The 17,323-nt window shown below is 40.6% G+C and overlaps 1 protein-coding gene across 1 annotated transcript in view; it reads left to right on the top strand.

The window, feature by feature from the left end:
• slc30a6 (solute carrier family 30 member 6) overlaps positions 1–9,957 on the top strand; it is a 63,024-nt gene extending 53,067 nt beyond the window's left edge. Inside the window, exons 11-15 of the mRNA XM_020626883.2 lie at positions 2,372–2,491; positions 3,363–3,465; positions 3,554–3,601; positions 4,749–4,817; positions 7,238–9,957. Of these exons, the coding sequence (XP_020482539.2) occupies positions 2,372–2,491; positions 3,363–3,465; positions 3,554–3,601; positions 4,749–4,817; positions 7,238–7,867 (970 nt within the window). The 3' untranslated portion in view covers positions 7,868–9,957. The remainder of the gene's footprint in view (positions 1–2,371; positions 2,492–3,362; positions 3,466–3,553; positions 3,602–4,748; positions 4,818–7,237) is intronic.
• The last annotated feature ends 7,366 nt before the right edge of the window (positions 9,958–17,323 follow it).

Genomic DNA, 17,323 nt, shown 5'->3' with positions numbered 1-17,323 from the left:
GACCTTTGTTGACGAGTTGAAGTGCACAGAGAAGTCCTGATAGATAAAAATGCTTGAGAAAGGAAATCAAAGCCAAAATGTAGTTTGGGTTTATGCTGAGCAGGGAAGTTGGGAATTGTTTTTGCTAAATTCAAAACATGGAATTTACATTAGTGAAAATTGGAGCTCAGATTGGACCTTGGCTTAGTTCAATTGAACCATTAGGATTAGTTTACACATGTTTCCAATATTGATTGATGCATCGAGGTTGTCATACAAATGTAAAAAACTAATAGACTTACAAAATTCCTTTCTTTGTTGCTTGTTCTTTGTTTTTTACCCATGAACCAAAAAACAATTCTGATGAATATCATAAAGGACAAACATTAAACAGGAAATATTTAGAACAGAAAATGTTAATGTTCAAATCTTTACCAATGATTTCCCCCAAAATGTATCAACTTATCATTGCAGCTCTTTGTTTGTTGATCACTTATTAAAAAAAGCAAAGAAACTTGCAGTTTAACATTTACAGTGCAGTGAATGTAAGTATCTGTTGATCATTTATCAGAGTCTCAGAACTGTACTATGAATCTCATTGTTACAGCAAAAACAAAGTGCTAAGCCTCAGCGAAGAATCATATTCATTCTGTTGGAAACATTCATGAAATAGTTTTCTGGTCCATCTAGACAACATGAATGGCATTTTCTTTTATCATTTAACAACACAGTTAAATGTAGTAAAATGCAGCTTAGGCTCCTGCCAAAGACCAACATAACATGAAACAAAACAAGAATGATCCAATCAACTCGGGTTCAAGTCCACTAAAGTCAATTAAGGCGGTGTGATCGGGTTAAAGGCCTAATCCCAAAGACAAACATAAACACAGAGAAGCTACAGCCTACTACAGAGAGGATGAGGAAAAAGACTCAGACCTCCAGAGACCACAGGCAACAGATGGAGAAGCTGGCTCAGTCAGTAAAATATGAGTCAACTTCTATTATTATTTATTATCTATTATATTTTTTGTTATTTAGTTTCTGGGGTCAATTGACTTATGTATGCTTGGATAGAACTGTTGTCCAAAAGTCTATTAATGGATTTACTGTTGCTAAATGATTCTTAAAAAAAAAAAAAAATAGAATCGTAATAAACAAACTTGATCCACAAAAAGACAAATGTATAAACATCACAGATCCTCAAAAGCGTATTAAAACCATAACATTATATGTAGTGGAGCACTTACAGATCAACTTAGTTGCTACTTCACATGTATTAATTTAGCAGAAATAATTTGAGCTAGTTGCACCCAAGTACTGACAAACATATGTTTTTATTTTATATAAGATGTAAAAAGGGTCGTCATGTCACACATACTGATACAATTAAGTCCATGAAACTTAGTTCTGTTAGATTGTTTAAATGTAAAGAGTTCATTTCTTCATTGTTACAGGCTAACATTAATCCCTTTTCACAGTGTGTACAGTGTGCTGTTTTGTTTAATGTTACTCTGACTTTGATGAATACTAACACAGATTACACTGTTAGCTGGTGTATAAAAAGTCAAATTTTTCAAGTCCTACGTTTAAATAAATCTTTTAGTCCACTTAACTGTCCAACACCAAAACACTTTTCATTAGCTAGTATAATAACACCAAAGCATTAGACAATTATTTTCTTTTGATCAATTAAGGCACTAATCTTTAATGATAATCAATGTTTTGTTAACTGTAAAGGTAACATATTATCCTAATTTTCAACCAGTCTAAATAAGTCTCAGAGCTCCCCAAACCGTGTCTCTGAAGTTTCTGGCTCAACATCCACTCTGATCCTGTATTTTAAAATGCCTATAAACCTCTATTTTAGCGTTGCTCAGAACAGGCTGTTTCTGTGTCTGCAGCTTTAAATGCAAATGAGCTGTGGTTGACCACGCCCCTCTGGAAGGGCTTTTGTGGCTTGGGATTTCTTGCATCATACCCAATTGTTTACAGTGAGGAGGCAGACTCAGAGGACAGAACTAACACCTAGCTGTGGGAGTGTCACCCAACTGGGGGAGGGGTTACTGCCCTTTGTGATGTCATGAAGGGAACATCTCAACAGCCTGTTTGAGCACACATTTTCTAAAAAGTGGAGTAGGCAAAAGCCAGAGAGGATGGACTCATAATTGGGGGGTTTGTAGACAAGTCAGGTGCACACACATAGAAAACCATGGTTAAATGTATTTTTCATGATTTGTGACCTTTAACTAGCTGTGTTTGGGTTGAAAATGTGAATGTGAGTAAAAATGAAAAAGAAAATCTCAGTTTTTCTGATTTAGTCTTTATTGAAAATATTTGGAGTTGATCATGTTCACTAATCCGGTTTTGCTTTGTTTGGTGTGTGTTTGTGCAGTTTGTGTGGCATCATTCCAGGTCTGAGCAGTGTGCTGCTGCCTCGTATGAATCCGTTCGTCCTGATCAATATGGCAGGAGCTCTTTCCCTCTGCATCACCTACATGCTGATAGAAATCAAGTGAGTATATATCTCCCAATGAAAACAGCTGGAAAAACCCTCCAAATCACCAGCGCCCAAAACTGTTCATAATTACTATGAAACCAGGTCGTCTTGCTCTAGTTTGTTGTTTCAATGTTTCCTGTCGCTGCTTTAAACTGTCCTAAATGTTTATTCTCACTGAGCTTAAAATGTATCCACATGCTCGACGTCCCAGTGGGAAAAAGAACATGCAGAGATGGGATAGAAAATGAGACTTTTGAATTGGTGGCAAAAGTGTAGTTAGTTGTTCCTTGAAATATTTAGAGTGATGGTGATAAAAATATAAAAGAAAGAGGAGGGGGAGAGGGTCACCAAGGGTTCATTTTGTGCAACATTTACATGTTTTAGCTAGCTCGGGTTATGGAAAACACCAAATATCTCAGCATACCTTTACAACAAAATTCAACATCAAACTCCATCCTCTTTCAGAAGAGCTCATAAATGGAGCTTGTGGTTCAAACGTTTCCTCAAAGATATAATGAAACAGTGGCATTCTATATTTTATTACCTGGAACGCCCTCTTGGATTTGTGCCTCCGAAAGTCATAAGAACCCCACTAACCCTGACCTCAAAATGAAGTAATATATTGCCTATGAAGACTTTTGTCTTATTGGTGTCTCTTTGAATCAGGCTTACATATGGCTGCATATAGGAAAACAAATGTTTGAATCTCTTGATCTAAAGATTTAATAACCTTGTTAAACGTTTTGTGTCTGATTGAGGCAATTGCAAACAAAGCAGTAAATATAAGATCTTACAGTGTTCCTTCAGTATTCATGTTTCTTTAATTTCTTCAATGTTGTTCATATTTAGAAGTTCCTCATGTCCTTTGCTCTGTGTGTTTTCTCAGTAACTATAATGCAGTGGACACAGCGTCTGCAGTCGCCATCGCTCTGATGACCTTCGGCACCATGTATCCCATGAGCGTCTACAGCGGCAAAGTGCTGTTGCAGGTACGACCATCTCGTCTTTATTCATAGACCAACACTGACATATTCAAAGTAGGGTCATTTTAATAACTGCCTCGCGTCTCATTCACAGACGACGCCGTCGCACATCATTGGCCAGCTGGACAAACTGCTCAGAGAGGTGAGGCTTAGTGATATTCAGCTGAACTGTATTTCTGAACGTGTTCCTCTTCAGGTATTTATCATTATTATCGCTGTGTGTTAGACAAATCGCCTCTCAGAGACATTAAATATGTATTGATTTATCTCTGTAAAGACAATAAAAGTCATTATTGGGTTATTATTTTAAAAGTCTTTAAAAGATGATTTTAAGGATATCATTTAAAAAATCCCTACTAATATTACCAAAAGTTGAAGGTCCCATATTATGCTTTTTCTGGTTTTATATGCTCTTTAGTGTGTTTTCCAAGTGTCCTGTGCATGTTTAGGCACATCTATTTGCAAAAATTCAAAGTCCGCGGAAACGCGGCTTCTCCTACGTCCTCCTGTTAGCTTCAGCGTTAGCTGCAGCGTTAGCTGCATGTAACGTTCGGTTCTAGCCCGCCTCGATAAAAATTTGTCAGTCCGACGTCATTGTCAATGTGAGATCACTGATCTAAGCCCATTGGCTCGTTGTGGCAAGCCCAGCAGCTCATGTTGCACACCCGTTAACTTCTGTAGCACGACCACGATATGCCGTAGCCTGCGGTAGCACAGTAGTGCTAAGGTGCTAATGTTTATGCTACCCTCGGACGGAGCCAGTGGCTGCATTCCAAATATAGTAAAAGAGGCGGGACATTTCCGAGAAGCGTGCTGAGCAACTGACCAATAACAACAGAGCAGATCGGCAGACCAATCAGAGCAGATTTGGCCCACGTGGGGTCTTAACAGTGTGGGCTCAACAGAGCGTAGCTGACGGACTCAGAGCGTAGAGGGAACAAGGAGGAGCAGTACATGAAAACAGACACTTTTTTCAGATTTTAGCTATTGTGAACGTACAAAAGTAGGTACATAGATTAAATATACGAACCTCAAAAAGGGCATAATATGAGCTGTTTAAGACTTAAAAATGACCGTTTGGGTGATTGTTACATTTTCAGCCTTTCAGCTTCACACAAAAAAATCTGTATCTTAAAGTCAGGAAGAAATACAGAGAATATTTTTCTCATGACATATTTTAAATGTGTAGGAAAACAAACAAGGTATTAATGTCTGTATAAACAACCAGTATGTGAAGTTACAGTAATAACATGGTCATTGGTTGATTGTTCCTCTTTGTGACCAATCAGGTGTCAACGCTGGAAGGAGTTCTTGAGGTTCGCAACGAGCACTTCTGGACTGTTGGCTTTGGATCTCTGGTATGTTTCTCCACCAAGGATCCAAAGATGCAGAGCAGTAGTTGAAATGAAGCGTCTTTTTCAGCTTGTATTTCTAACATTGTAAAACCAGATTCAGTCAAACAGTGAAGTGTAAAACTTAAGGTTAAAACAGGAGTTTCTTGTCTTCTAGCTCTTATTGTGATTCTTGACACTTCGAATATAAACTATAAGGCTAATAGAACTGTCATGAAGTGCAGCTGAGGCAGTCCCAATCTAACGAGATTTAGGGTTGTGACCTTGGTCCGTTCTGACTCCTTTTTCCAAACTTCTTCTTCATCCTTTGCTCTTTTATTATTCTCTCTATCTCTCATTCCTCCTGCCCCCCCCCCCGTTTGTTTGTTTTGATTGTCTGTGTTTGTATCTCGATCCCCCCTCCGTCTCGTTGATCCTTCTCTGTCATTCGTCAGTTCTGAGTGATGATCAGCAGTGGATTTGTTCACTCAGACAGAAAGAAGGAACAAGTCATTCATGCGGAGATGTCCTCGCTGTCTCTCTCCTCCCCCTCTTTCTCCAGATATTGGAGGGAACACTGGTGATGTCTGTGTTACGTTGTCATCATGTATGTTTTATTTTGTAGTAGCGGCGATTAACAAGCCCAGCTGGCGTGTCTTGGAAAAAAACACACAGACATGCAAAGCATCTACAAACAGCATGCACACACACTGGTATCTGAATACCTTTTTGCAAATACACAATCAGCAAGACAAATGATAATTCAGAGCTTAACTGCTCTTTACCCTAAAGTTTAATGGGGTCCTTACTCCATCAAGTTTCTTCAGCTAATTCAAGGTAGGGTCACGGTGGCAGCAGGAGAAGTACGTCTACCCAGGCTACCCTCTCCCCAGCAATGTTTTCCAGCTCCTCTTCTGGGACTTTGAGGCATTCACAGGCCAGACCGTATATACAATTCTTCCACCAAACTCTGGGTCTACCCTGGGGTCTCCTCCCATTTGGTCATACCTGGAAAACCTCCAGAGAGGCAACCAGGAGGCGCCCATATCAGATGCCTTACCCACCTCAACTGGCTTCTTGTGATGCAGAGAAGTAGTGGCTCTACTCGGATTTCCCGCCCGAATGTCTGAGCTTCTCACCTTAACTCTGCTTCTCACCTTAACTCTAAGGCTGAGCCCAGACACCATTTGGAGGAAACTCATGCTTGTATCCCCAAACTGGAAACCCTCCTCCCCCAGCTGTGCCTTGAGATCCTGTCCATGTAAATCACAAACATAATCTGTGACATGGGCCAACCCTGGCGAGGGCCAACATGCAGGAGGAACGTGTCTGACTTTGTGCAGAGACACAACTCCACTTTGGTCAAATAGAGACCCGATGGCTCTGAAAAATGCCCCCCCCCCCGAGGGTGACGGTCATAAGTCTTCTCCAACTCCACAAAACACATCTGAGTTGATGAGCAGACTCGCATGCCCCCACTGCTAGGGCTGTGTTCCTGTCCCTCACTCTTCCATGCTATGCCTGTGTTTTTGTGTGTTTGTGTGTATGTAGCAGTTATACCACATGCTGCCTGCAGGAGGAGCAGCGTCCTCTATTTACCTCCTCCTTGACGTTTATCGCTGTTTTTATGTCTGTCAGCGATGCTGCTGCTCCTGTTGTTGTTTCCTATGATGTTCCTGCAGTTACACAACTGTTGGTTGTTGGCCCACTGCTAACAGAGCAGCTGTCCAAACTGATTTGACCCCCTGACTGCACTTCTGCCCCACGGGGGGACTCAGTGTGTGTGTGTGTGTGTGTGTTCTGTCCTTTTAAGGTCTGAATGTTCCCATGAGGATGGGGAAATTAGCAAACACTGACAAAATGTAGAGCTCAGTTTAGCGTTTTAAGGTCAGATTTCAGAGTCAGAGGCTGATTGTTGAGATGAGATGTGCTGAGATGAAGGTCATCTAGTCTTCAAGACGTTTATTTAACCAGCTATGTTAGAAGTTTCTGTTCCATAGAGACTGCTGAGGAAATCAGCATCATTACAGAACAGTCTGAGGTGATTCAAAATCAGACATTATAATTATTACCATCTGTGTTTAGCCCAATCACAAGTGATACCCAGCCCTAGTAACAGTAATTATCAGTGATGGATTCATATAATTATTGTTGGTTAAGATTTATTATTTAACTATGTATGCCTTTATTCAGACAGGACAGTAGAGGTAAAGTCAGAAACAAGGTTTAATAATAGAAAAATATCAGAGGACAGAAACACCAAATGTTTCTTCTTAACACTTCTGTTATGTTTTCAAAGGATGTTGTAGTAATTTGTTTTAATGTCCAATTATATTTCAGTTCTTACCCTTTTGCCCTTCATCCCTGATCTTTTCACTCTCTGCCTCTGCTCATACTCTCGTCTTTCTGTTTCTTACCTTGCCTCTCTTCCCCTCTGATTGTTTCAGGCTGGCTCCGCTCACGTCCGTATTCGCCGGGATGCCAACGAGCAGCTAGTTCTAGCTCACGTCACCAACCGACTGCTGCCGCTCGTCTCCACATTGACCGTCCAGATATTTAAGGATGACTGGACCAGACCGCTCCTCACAGGGGCCCTCTCATCCTCCACCTCTGCGCCCCCCCTGGGTGCTGCTGAAGGCTACACCTCTGTCTCTTCCTCCTCTATGCCTCCTCTGTTGTACTCCTCCGCTGGAGAGCTGGACCCGCTGACCTCGACGCCCTCCAAACCCAGCAGCCCTCCTCCAGAGTTCGCCTTCGACACACCTGGGAGGAACATGCAGCCGATGGTTCTCCCCACGCCAGGGCAGCACACCCACAGGCCATATGGAGGCCTGGGACTCGCCTACGGAGCGTACCCCTATGCAGGGATGCCGAGTCAGGGCATTGCTCGGCCTGGAGGTGGACTTGGACTTGGTGTGCAGGGCTTAGGGGCGGGGTATGGACTGGGTGTGGGTGGGAGCGGCGTGCCTTCCTCTCAAAGCTACAGAACTGCCTATGGAGGGTCGACAGCGCCACTCAGGTTTGGAACCAGCAACCCTCTGGCTTCACAGTCACAGTACAGACAGAACAGACCCTGATTGTGCTGAGCTAGAACTTTGCCTCTGTACCTCCCAAAGACTTTTTTCATGATGGAGGTCAAGGTCTCTAAAACTGATGGGATTTGTTTCTTTGGCAGACAGGTCAGTCTACGCTACAACCGTTGGTTCCCAATGCAACAACAGGACGGTAACTTTAGAGAATCTGAGTTTGGTGTAAAATCTTGTAGTGTGCATCTCCCCTGAATGTTCAGGAGTGATGGTGGGTGTGGTGGGGTATTTATTTTACTGAAACGGGGACCACAGTGCCAGTAAAACTCAAATCTAACAAGTGTATTTGTCTCATTTCTAGTCCAAAATATCTCAATACACTTACACACTACACTGCAAATGCAGCAAGCAAATTGTCCATGTTCAGTGTCTTAAAATGAGATGTGCCAAATAATTTAGAGTGCATCTCATTTTATGACCTAAGTAAAATCTGCTTTCAACATTGAAAATACTGAAAAGCAACGCATTCCTTATATTTTGCTTTTTCTGTCTTGAAATATGATTTGCATCTGGACTTAGCAGGTGAAAATGGATTATAATAAGTGTTATGAGATTTTTTTTTTTTTTTACTAGAATAAGACAAAAGCACTTCCTAAGATTTGAGTTTTTGTAGTGTAAGAGAAGGACTTCTGGTTGGATATGCTTTTTGTTTTTTTATTAGGAACTTGCAAAACCACCTCATTGTGGGACAAACAATGTGTCCATACTAATTGTAACTTTTGTATGAGGAAACACTGGGAGGAAAGTTGTTTGAGACAGCGTTAAACATTCCTTGTGAGCGAAAAGAGAAATCTTCCAATTAGAATTTAAAAAAAAGATTTGGCTTCAGACATTTCAGAGAGACTTAAACTCAAACAGTTTGACAGTTAACATGAGGGAAGTCCTCGATCACAATAACAAGAAAACTCATATTGAAAAGGAAAGGGGTTTCAATACTCAAAACAGCGTACTGGACCAAATGGAGTGAGAAGATTGACGGTTAGAAACTGATTATGATTTGAAAAAAAAACAAACAGTTAAATGTTCTGTTGTCACTTGAAAAGCATTAATTCATCTGCTTCAAAGTGTTGCCTTAAAGTGTCCTGAGTGTTTTTACAGTCACCTGTCCTGGATTCATACAAAATGTATTGTTCCATACAAAAACATGTGACTGTTTATATGTGTAAGTAAAGGCTGAGATCTGTCCTGCCCTCTGTTCTGATAATATTTCTCCCTTTTTTTTTTTTTCAGATTCAAATTTGTTCTTGGAATAAAATAAATGCTCTTTAATTGGCACAGTTATTACATCACAAGATTTAGTCTGCAGAACTACTACCGCTGCTTGATTAAAACTGTGAAACGTCAAATCAATATTTTTTGCAGAATTCTTAATTTATCATGTATTGTTTGACTAACAACACAATCACAAGGATTGTTCTGAAATCTTCACTTTAAACAAATATGAACAAGTGAGGCAGCACACTGACTGCATCATCAGCTCTTCAGATGACATAACGTTCTCATCTACAGTCTGTGTATGTGTAACTCCTTCATACGTGTTCAGCAAAAACATTTGATCTTCTCCAGTCGCAGTTCAAAGGCTTTGAGAAGAAAAGTTGATGGCAGTTATTTTTACTTTGTATTTCCATATGAACTATTGAGCCTGTGGTTAAGAATATGGGATACCTTTCAGAGTGTATTGTTTGTCTAAGATGTTCATGAGTGAGGGGAAGTTTCGATCTGGACTCGGGCTGAGTGTCACAAAACAGTGATTTCCCTGTGGAGTTGAGAAATGAAATATATGTAGTTTGGACCTAACAGTAAAACACAGTGCTAATCCAAGTCAGAGAAATGCTGTTTACAGAGGACACACTTTGAGTTACACTGAGCATTGAGGATATATACACCATGGTATGCTTATTAAAAAAAAGAATGATGTAAAAAAAAAAAAAAAATGTTGTGAAAATTGCTATCCAGCTTTTTTCTTATATTTTCTCTTCTGATGCATCACAGCTGTCACCTGGCTATGAAAGGACAGCCATTGTTCAGTCTGTACCATGACCTGAAGTGAGCAAAGAAAATATTATTGTTTTATTCTGTGACGCTTTATATGGTTTATTTGTCGTTGAGTTTGAGTTACTATACACATTTTTGCATTCATTCAGGAATCGTTCCATATAATCTGTTTGACTTTTGTTAAGTGACAAAAACACACCAAGTGTCACTCAGTCCTGTGCATATACATCACTTAAAACAGGTAATTCAGTAAAAGTACACAACGTCCGCAGAAAAACCAACGATGAATGAGTCGAAACATTCAGATGGGGCATATAAACTCGTTTTCTTTGCCTTTTTTCGACAAAGCATGAAGGGAACCTTCATTTAATCCACCTGCTGTTAACAAAAATATAGACTGAATTTTTACTTTCACTGAAAATGGTGTCACACATTGTAAATACATAGAGATACATGTCAATGGTTTTTTAAGGTTTACAGTTTAAGGGACTGAACTGGAGGCTATTAAGTTAAAATGACAAAGAGGTGTTCTCATTTAACATGCTCCCATCATTCTGTACATATGGTCATTTAAAAGACATCAGAAGAAAACATCCAGATGCCTTTCATTCGTCCATCTACTTCTGCAGGCGTCACAGATCTACATCAGTGTGAGTCTGTTTGCTCCCTCAAGGCTCAATGGGAAACCTCTCCTCTTCATCAGATCTTGATATGAACTGATGACCTCCTGACCTCACAGCATCTGTTGTAAAGGCGATATCTCTTCTCCTGTTACAGAGCTGATAAGTAAGTAAGTAGATCAACTTCAGATAAACTGTACGAAAGAGTTGAGATCCTCGTTTTGCAAAGGCATTCTCACAATTCTGTGCATTTCCTGCAAAAAAAATGTCCTGATATGTGACGTGAATGCAAGTGGTTCCATTGTCATAGTGAAGATTCTTGATTTTAACCTAACCTTAAAACAAACCTGCTGTAATTCCCCATTTACAGCTCAAGAGTGGTGGTAGTTCAACAAGTCCTTGAATCAGACTACAGACCTGAAGGGCAGTGCATTGATTCCTGTGGCAAACTTAATTAATTGTAACAACTATACATTGAAGTGCAACACTTCAAACATACCACAGAGATATTTCGCAATAAAAGCTACAGCCCTCCTTTTCTTTAGAAGCTTTACAATGCACATGTTACAAAATATACTATGTAACTCGTTTTAGTCTGCGTTGTATTAAATCACCTCAAAGATATCGTGAAACAAACTTAGATTTCTTTACCTGTGGTATTACACATCGGTTTGTGGACTACAGTTTTGTGTGACCATGTTTGGTTGACTGGTTGGGGCTGAAGTGAGGCGGGAGTTAGCAAACACTAGAAAATCAGTTATAAGGTATCTCTGAATTGGTTAGCAAATTGCAATTCATGGAAATTGTTATACTGACCAGGATGGGTACGTGTATTATGAAAGGAGCATGAAACTACCTATGAAGACCAAAAAAAAACCATCAGGGTAATGTTTACTGAGCTAATAGTCCATGCGCGCGCACTAACCACTGTATGGAGACCATGGTCCTCCAAGGTTGGAATCCAACCTGTGGCTCCTTTCCTGCATGTCATTCCCTGAGTTCCGACTCTATCTACTGTCCTATCTCTCCATTAAAGGCAAAAAAGCCCAAAAATAAATATATAATTTAAAAAAAACTGAAGTAGAACCAAAATACTTTCCGAACTGAAGATACTTTCTTTGGTTTAAAATACTTCAAATATAAAAGAACTGATTTAATTTTGAGAAAGTACATTATCTATACCTGACCATGGGACCGTTCAATAAAGACACAACATTACATGTCAACCCAGGACACTCTTTTGACGACTCTTTTGGCAAAACCCTAGCAATGTTCCTCCCCTTGTTTGTATTTCAGCCACGCGTCGCCATGCTTGCATAATAATGTATGACACACTTTAGCGACTTAGCAGCGTCTGGTCATTATTTTCTCCCCTGCAATCATGTTACCCTTTTGGCCTGCAGTTCATCGCCCTCGCATCCTTATCAGCCCGGAAAATATTCAAATGAATGAGCGCTGCTGCGGGCCGCAGAGTGAGGCTGAGGTGAGGAGACAGCTTTGAGTCCAGCAGAGCCGCAATGTGTTAAGAGGCCAAAAGGCTCCTGACCCCTTTACTGACAGACCCGCCTGGTCTCCAAAAAAACATTAATAGGCACAAGTTCTACTCTTTTCCAGACCAGTACTCATTGATCAACGTGTTTGTTTAATATCAAACAAAGAGAAGAAGATTTGGCACATTCCGAGGGAAGCTTTCCTAAGAGTTAAATCAGTTCACAAGGTGGATGTTTGTGGGCTTTGTTCCAAAACATGATTAAATGCAGCGACCGTGGAAGTGCCAAACATTACGAGATGCTCGCTGACAAACCGCTTGACCTCTGGCTCCTTCTTCAAAACAAATTAAAGCTACCCTGTGAGGTTTCCTCATTTGCAGCTCTGTTTACAATTCAAGGCCCTTGACAACCAGAGTTTTACAATCCAGTCTTTTAACTCCTGTGCTGCAGTATTTGTCTGATAAGACTTCAAACTCACTCAAACATATCACTCACTTCTCTCACTTCCTGGCCGAGGCTGAGGTATTCAACCTGCTAAAGACATTGGCAGTGTTGAGTCCATCCTTACCTCCTCTGTTAGCTGGTATTTTACATCCTAGGACGAGGTCAGACCACAGCACATCACTCACTCAGCAGAGAAGACAATTGGCTGTAATGTTGCATCTCTCCTTGACCTGTATAATTCTTAACACCCTGAAATTGGAGATTTGCCATTCCAAGACAGAATATACTAAATTTGAAATCTTAAAGTAATACAGCGGCCGTCCAAATCCTCTTATCACAAAAAAACATGATTAAGCTTTTTTAGACACATTTTAACCTCATAAAAAGAAAACATTTAATTGACACAACATCACTATTTTCAACAAAACAACATTGCAAATGATGATCAAACAGCGTTAAAAATGCTTTAAACCTTTATTTACAGAATCTACTTACAAATGCAGATTTATAACCAATGTTGGCTGACTGCCCATGTGTTAACTGGGATATACTGTATGTCGTTTAACAGATATCTGCATGGATCTGCAGCTAACAATCTGCTCTCAGAGGTCTTTTCTTTACACCAACTCCATTCTCGCCTCTCAAGTTGCCTGACTATGAGATCAAGATTAAGATTACCGTTATATGTCGTTAAAGACAACATTCAGCACCATTCATATTAAACATAAAACATTGAATATGGTCCAAATAAAAATAAAATAGCATCGTAAAATAGCAGTGCAAAAACACATCCAGTGCCTTTCCTGCCATATTAACCGCTATTTGAAGGTTTTACAGACAGGGATGAATGAATTTCCTAACAGTGCATATTAAGATGTTCACAAATTCACAAAGAAGATAAAAAGGTCTGAGGCTTAGGGCACACTTAAAAAACAAAACCTTGGGCAGGTGTGTGGCTCGGGCATAGAAGTAGGAGTTGGTCTCGGTTGTAGAGCAGACGCGCTGCCGGCATGATGTCACGGCCAGCAGCTGACATTGGATGACATGTTGCAAGCCGAATTTTTTTTGCCAAAAACCGTCCTCTCAATAAGAACAGCATCGCCTTGTAGGACGAGCATCGTGTCAGAGCCACGCCACCAAAGACAATAAACAAAGACAATACATGGGAAAGGAAGTCTTGGCCAGGAGTCCTGTAAAGGTAACTGCTGGATAAACCATAAACCCCCAAAACTGGCTACTGCTTCCAGGGGCTCTATAGTGAGATTCACCATGGCCACTGGTGGACCTCCAAACCCAACACGTTCAACAAATTCAGCCCCTTGCATTGTTTTAACAGCACTCTGTTTTCAGTCTGAAGCTTCTGTCAGTTCTGCTTCTGCTAACAGGGAACAAATGTCTGCATCCATGCAGACTCCAATAGTGCGAAATAAAACAGAAGGCAGAAACTTGGATATTGGATTAATCCCTTTAGGCTCTAAGAACATGTATACTGATGACATGCTTGACCTGTTTGACAGTCTACATACCTTTGGCCATGTTGTGTATTTCAAATTTTGTTGTTTTTTTAAGTTGTAGCATAGCCATTCCTCTCGCACCACCCTCTGGACATACTTTACAGTTTTTTTCCCACTAGTGGAAAAGATGTGAGAATATCAGACTTTTCTTTCAGTTGTTCTCAACCTCTGATTGTGTTCTCGGCTGTGTAATGAGCTTTACAGCCTTGTGGGACTGTAACAGAATTTATACTCTCATTTGATGTTGATAAAAGTTATTTTATGATTCTTAGAATTGTTGAAGCTACAATGATGTAAATGTTTATTGCTCATATTTTCCCCAACATACAATCCGACACCCAAACAACACTCCCCTCATTCATCCTGAAACCTGTTTAAGTGCCTCGTCTGAAGAATTTCATTTCCTCTCCAAAAGGGGATAATCCCTCCTCTGTTTTTGTTCGGTGGCTTTTGGTAGAGATTTTCAACAAACAATCAAAGAAGGACTTTGCCCTCGGAGCTTAGCGAGGCTTCTGCTCCCTGAGCGTTGGACGTGCTCAACGGCCCTAAGCCTCTAAAAAAGGTCCCCTGGCATTTTAAAGTTCAGAGCTGCGGCGTTTGTATTAGTGTTGACTTCACATGCTTGTTACAAAACAAATAGGGTAGAGCCTTTGTAATCTGTGCCGAAAATCCCTGGAAAATGAACGAGATCTGTCCTGCTTGCCTCTCGGCTTTCTGGGTCATCCTAAAGCAGGCACTTCACACTGCTGGGGTCATCATGTCCATGTTGCTGGGGCAGCTTTACACAAAAAAAAAACCCAGGCTGGAGCAAGTGTCCTGACAAGTGCGGGTCAGAGGCTGCGGAATACAGGTTAACATTGGAGGTTTTACAGATGTAATTGTACTAATTTAGTGGTCATTTATTAAAACACATCTTTACTGTAAGTGCTATGTCAAGTAACACATCTTAAAAGCTCTCTCAAATGTATTAATCTCTTGTCCTTGGTGGAAATGGACAGTTTTCACCAACTTACAACTTCTACAGATGACCGATTTTCCTTGCTTTTAATTAATTATTAATTTCTTTCAGGACCTAAAGACAAGTTCAACCAAAATCTTAATAAAAAGTCTATCTGGTGAAAATAACCAACCCTACCTTTAGATGAAAGGCGAAAGCAACCAGTACCTTAGGGCGTGGTCACACTGGCCATCCGTACCGTGCCCAAGCACGATTCAACCCTAAAGTCCAGTTCGTTTGGCCAGTGTGACCACTCCATGCCTCCGTACACTTTGGAGAGGTGTGCTTCAGCACGGTACACTTCATGCACGAGCACAAGCACGCGGGTACACAATGCTGACAGCCTTCATTATGGAGAAATCCAGAGTTTCATGTCTGTATCTGACTAACATGACTCAATAAGCCGCAAAGTAGCTGTCATGCTCTCTGTGTTGTTCTCTGATGTGCAGCCGCAGACTCACCTGTGCGTCCCTTTCTCTCTCTCTCTCTCTCTCTCTCTCTCTCTCTCTCTCTCTCTCTCTCTCTCTCTTTCTCTCGAGTCCGCCTGTTTGTAAACTGAGCACGCTTCATAATAAGATAAATAACATAAATGTAATACATGTGTTGTATTACGACGTTACGTACAAGAGGTAATCGTGCTTAGGCACGGTTAGTTCTGGCCAGTGTGACTGCAGGCCGTACCGGCCAGCGTGGGAATGACACAAGCGGGGGGCCAATCGTGCTTGAGTACAGCACGATACGGATGGCCAGTGTGACCGCGCCCTTACAGGAGCTTAGGAACAAAAACTGGAAACACAAACACAGCCTGTCATTGTCTTATGGTTATGATGTGGCACTCTTTCTGATTTTCACCCTTTCAGATAAATGTAAATCGTTCTGCATTGTGCAGCTTTCTTCACATGCTCATCCTGCTGGCTTTACATTAGCATGACATCAGTAAATCTGTGATTCATGAACTAAATATCCTATACCTCCTCCACACTATTCTAATAAATCCTACACAGTTAGCCTTACTCTGTGAACTGATTTGTTGTCTATGCTGTTGGCAACTCTTTGCAGTTGCTTTTATCCAAGTGCATGCTGGGAAAGGCTGTTCCACCATATCAGCAACAAACATGTGTAACAGTGAATGAATAACTCAAATTTTGTTAGTTGAAAAGACCTAAACTTCACAGACTCTTTGTGATCTCTCCAACAAATCCATCATATGAGCAGTAAAAACACATACAATCATGAATATAAAGATAACACATTATAAAACATCTAGACAAAATCTTCGTTTTGACTTTTACCAACCCAGCACCTCCATGTTTGTCCCAAATAAGCAGCTCGGGGCTCGTAGCCTTTTGAGTGGGTTTCCCAGCAGCTCTGGCCGCTCTGTTCCTCTCTCTCTCTCCTCCTCCTCCTCCGTCTTCCTCCCTCACTCTCTCTGTTTTGACTCGACCTGTCAGCCTCCTCAAAACAACACATTGGGCCCTGTGGCGAGCAGCGAGCTGCAGCATCTGAAGAAAGACGGGTTCTCTACAAGGGTCCTGTGGTCGGAGTTCCAACAGACAATTCACTGTGACTTTGAGCCAGTGTTTCAACAGAACCATCCATCCACCTTATTTGCTCGAAGTTTCGATCAACAAGCAAACAAAATGAAACAAAAATAAAAAGTTTGAATAAATAAAAGGAACATAAAAAAGATGTTATTCCGTGTAAAAAATGCAATTAATTAGCAGTGTGTCATCAACTTGTGATGAATAATTAATGATATAATTGTGCTTCTTTTAGAGACTTTTAAAAACTGGTAAACACAGTACAGTGTTAACCAGTCTGCAAAAGTAACAATATTCAAAATGTATCATAAATGACTATAGATTCAGAACCAAAACTTAAATAGTACAGATTTTTTAAGTCTTGATAATTGTCAAATGCAGTGCTCTAAAGTACATCATGTTTTCTGTCTACTCTGACCCACGAGCCTCTGCACAGTGGGAATATGTCCCAATCAGCTGATCTTCAGAGGGTTCACAGAAGGATGTGTTGAAGACACAAAGAGGCAATCCAAGTCAAAAGTGTTATATTATGACGCAGTATGTCCTAATCCTAATCACAGTCGCAATGGTTTGAAAAGCGGGAGTTATGTTTGTCAATGTTTTGACAAACTATGACACGCACTTTTGAAAAAGCATCCAAAGTTTAACCAACAATGTCCTTGTCCAGGAGGGAAAGGTGAGACTGGAAATGTTTTTAGACACAGCTATACATGTGATTATAGGGATGGTTTAAGGGTTTCCAGTCTTAGCTCTTCTTTTAATTATGAGTTATATATTTTTAAAAACTGCTACATATGTTATAGATATTCTCTGTGCTTTTGGGTTGCAGCTGCAAAATGGGTTGCT

Source organism: Labrus bergylta, chromosome 10 (assembly GCF_963930695.1).
Source record: "Labrus bergylta chromosome 10, fLabBer1.1, whole genome shotgun sequence".
In the NCBI taxonomy this organism is placed as follows: domain Eukaryota; kingdom Metazoa; phylum Chordata; class Actinopteri; order Labriformes; family Labridae; genus Labrus; species Labrus bergylta.
Note: the sequence above shows the minus strand (reverse complement) of the source record. Positions and strands in the feature narration are given on the sequence as shown.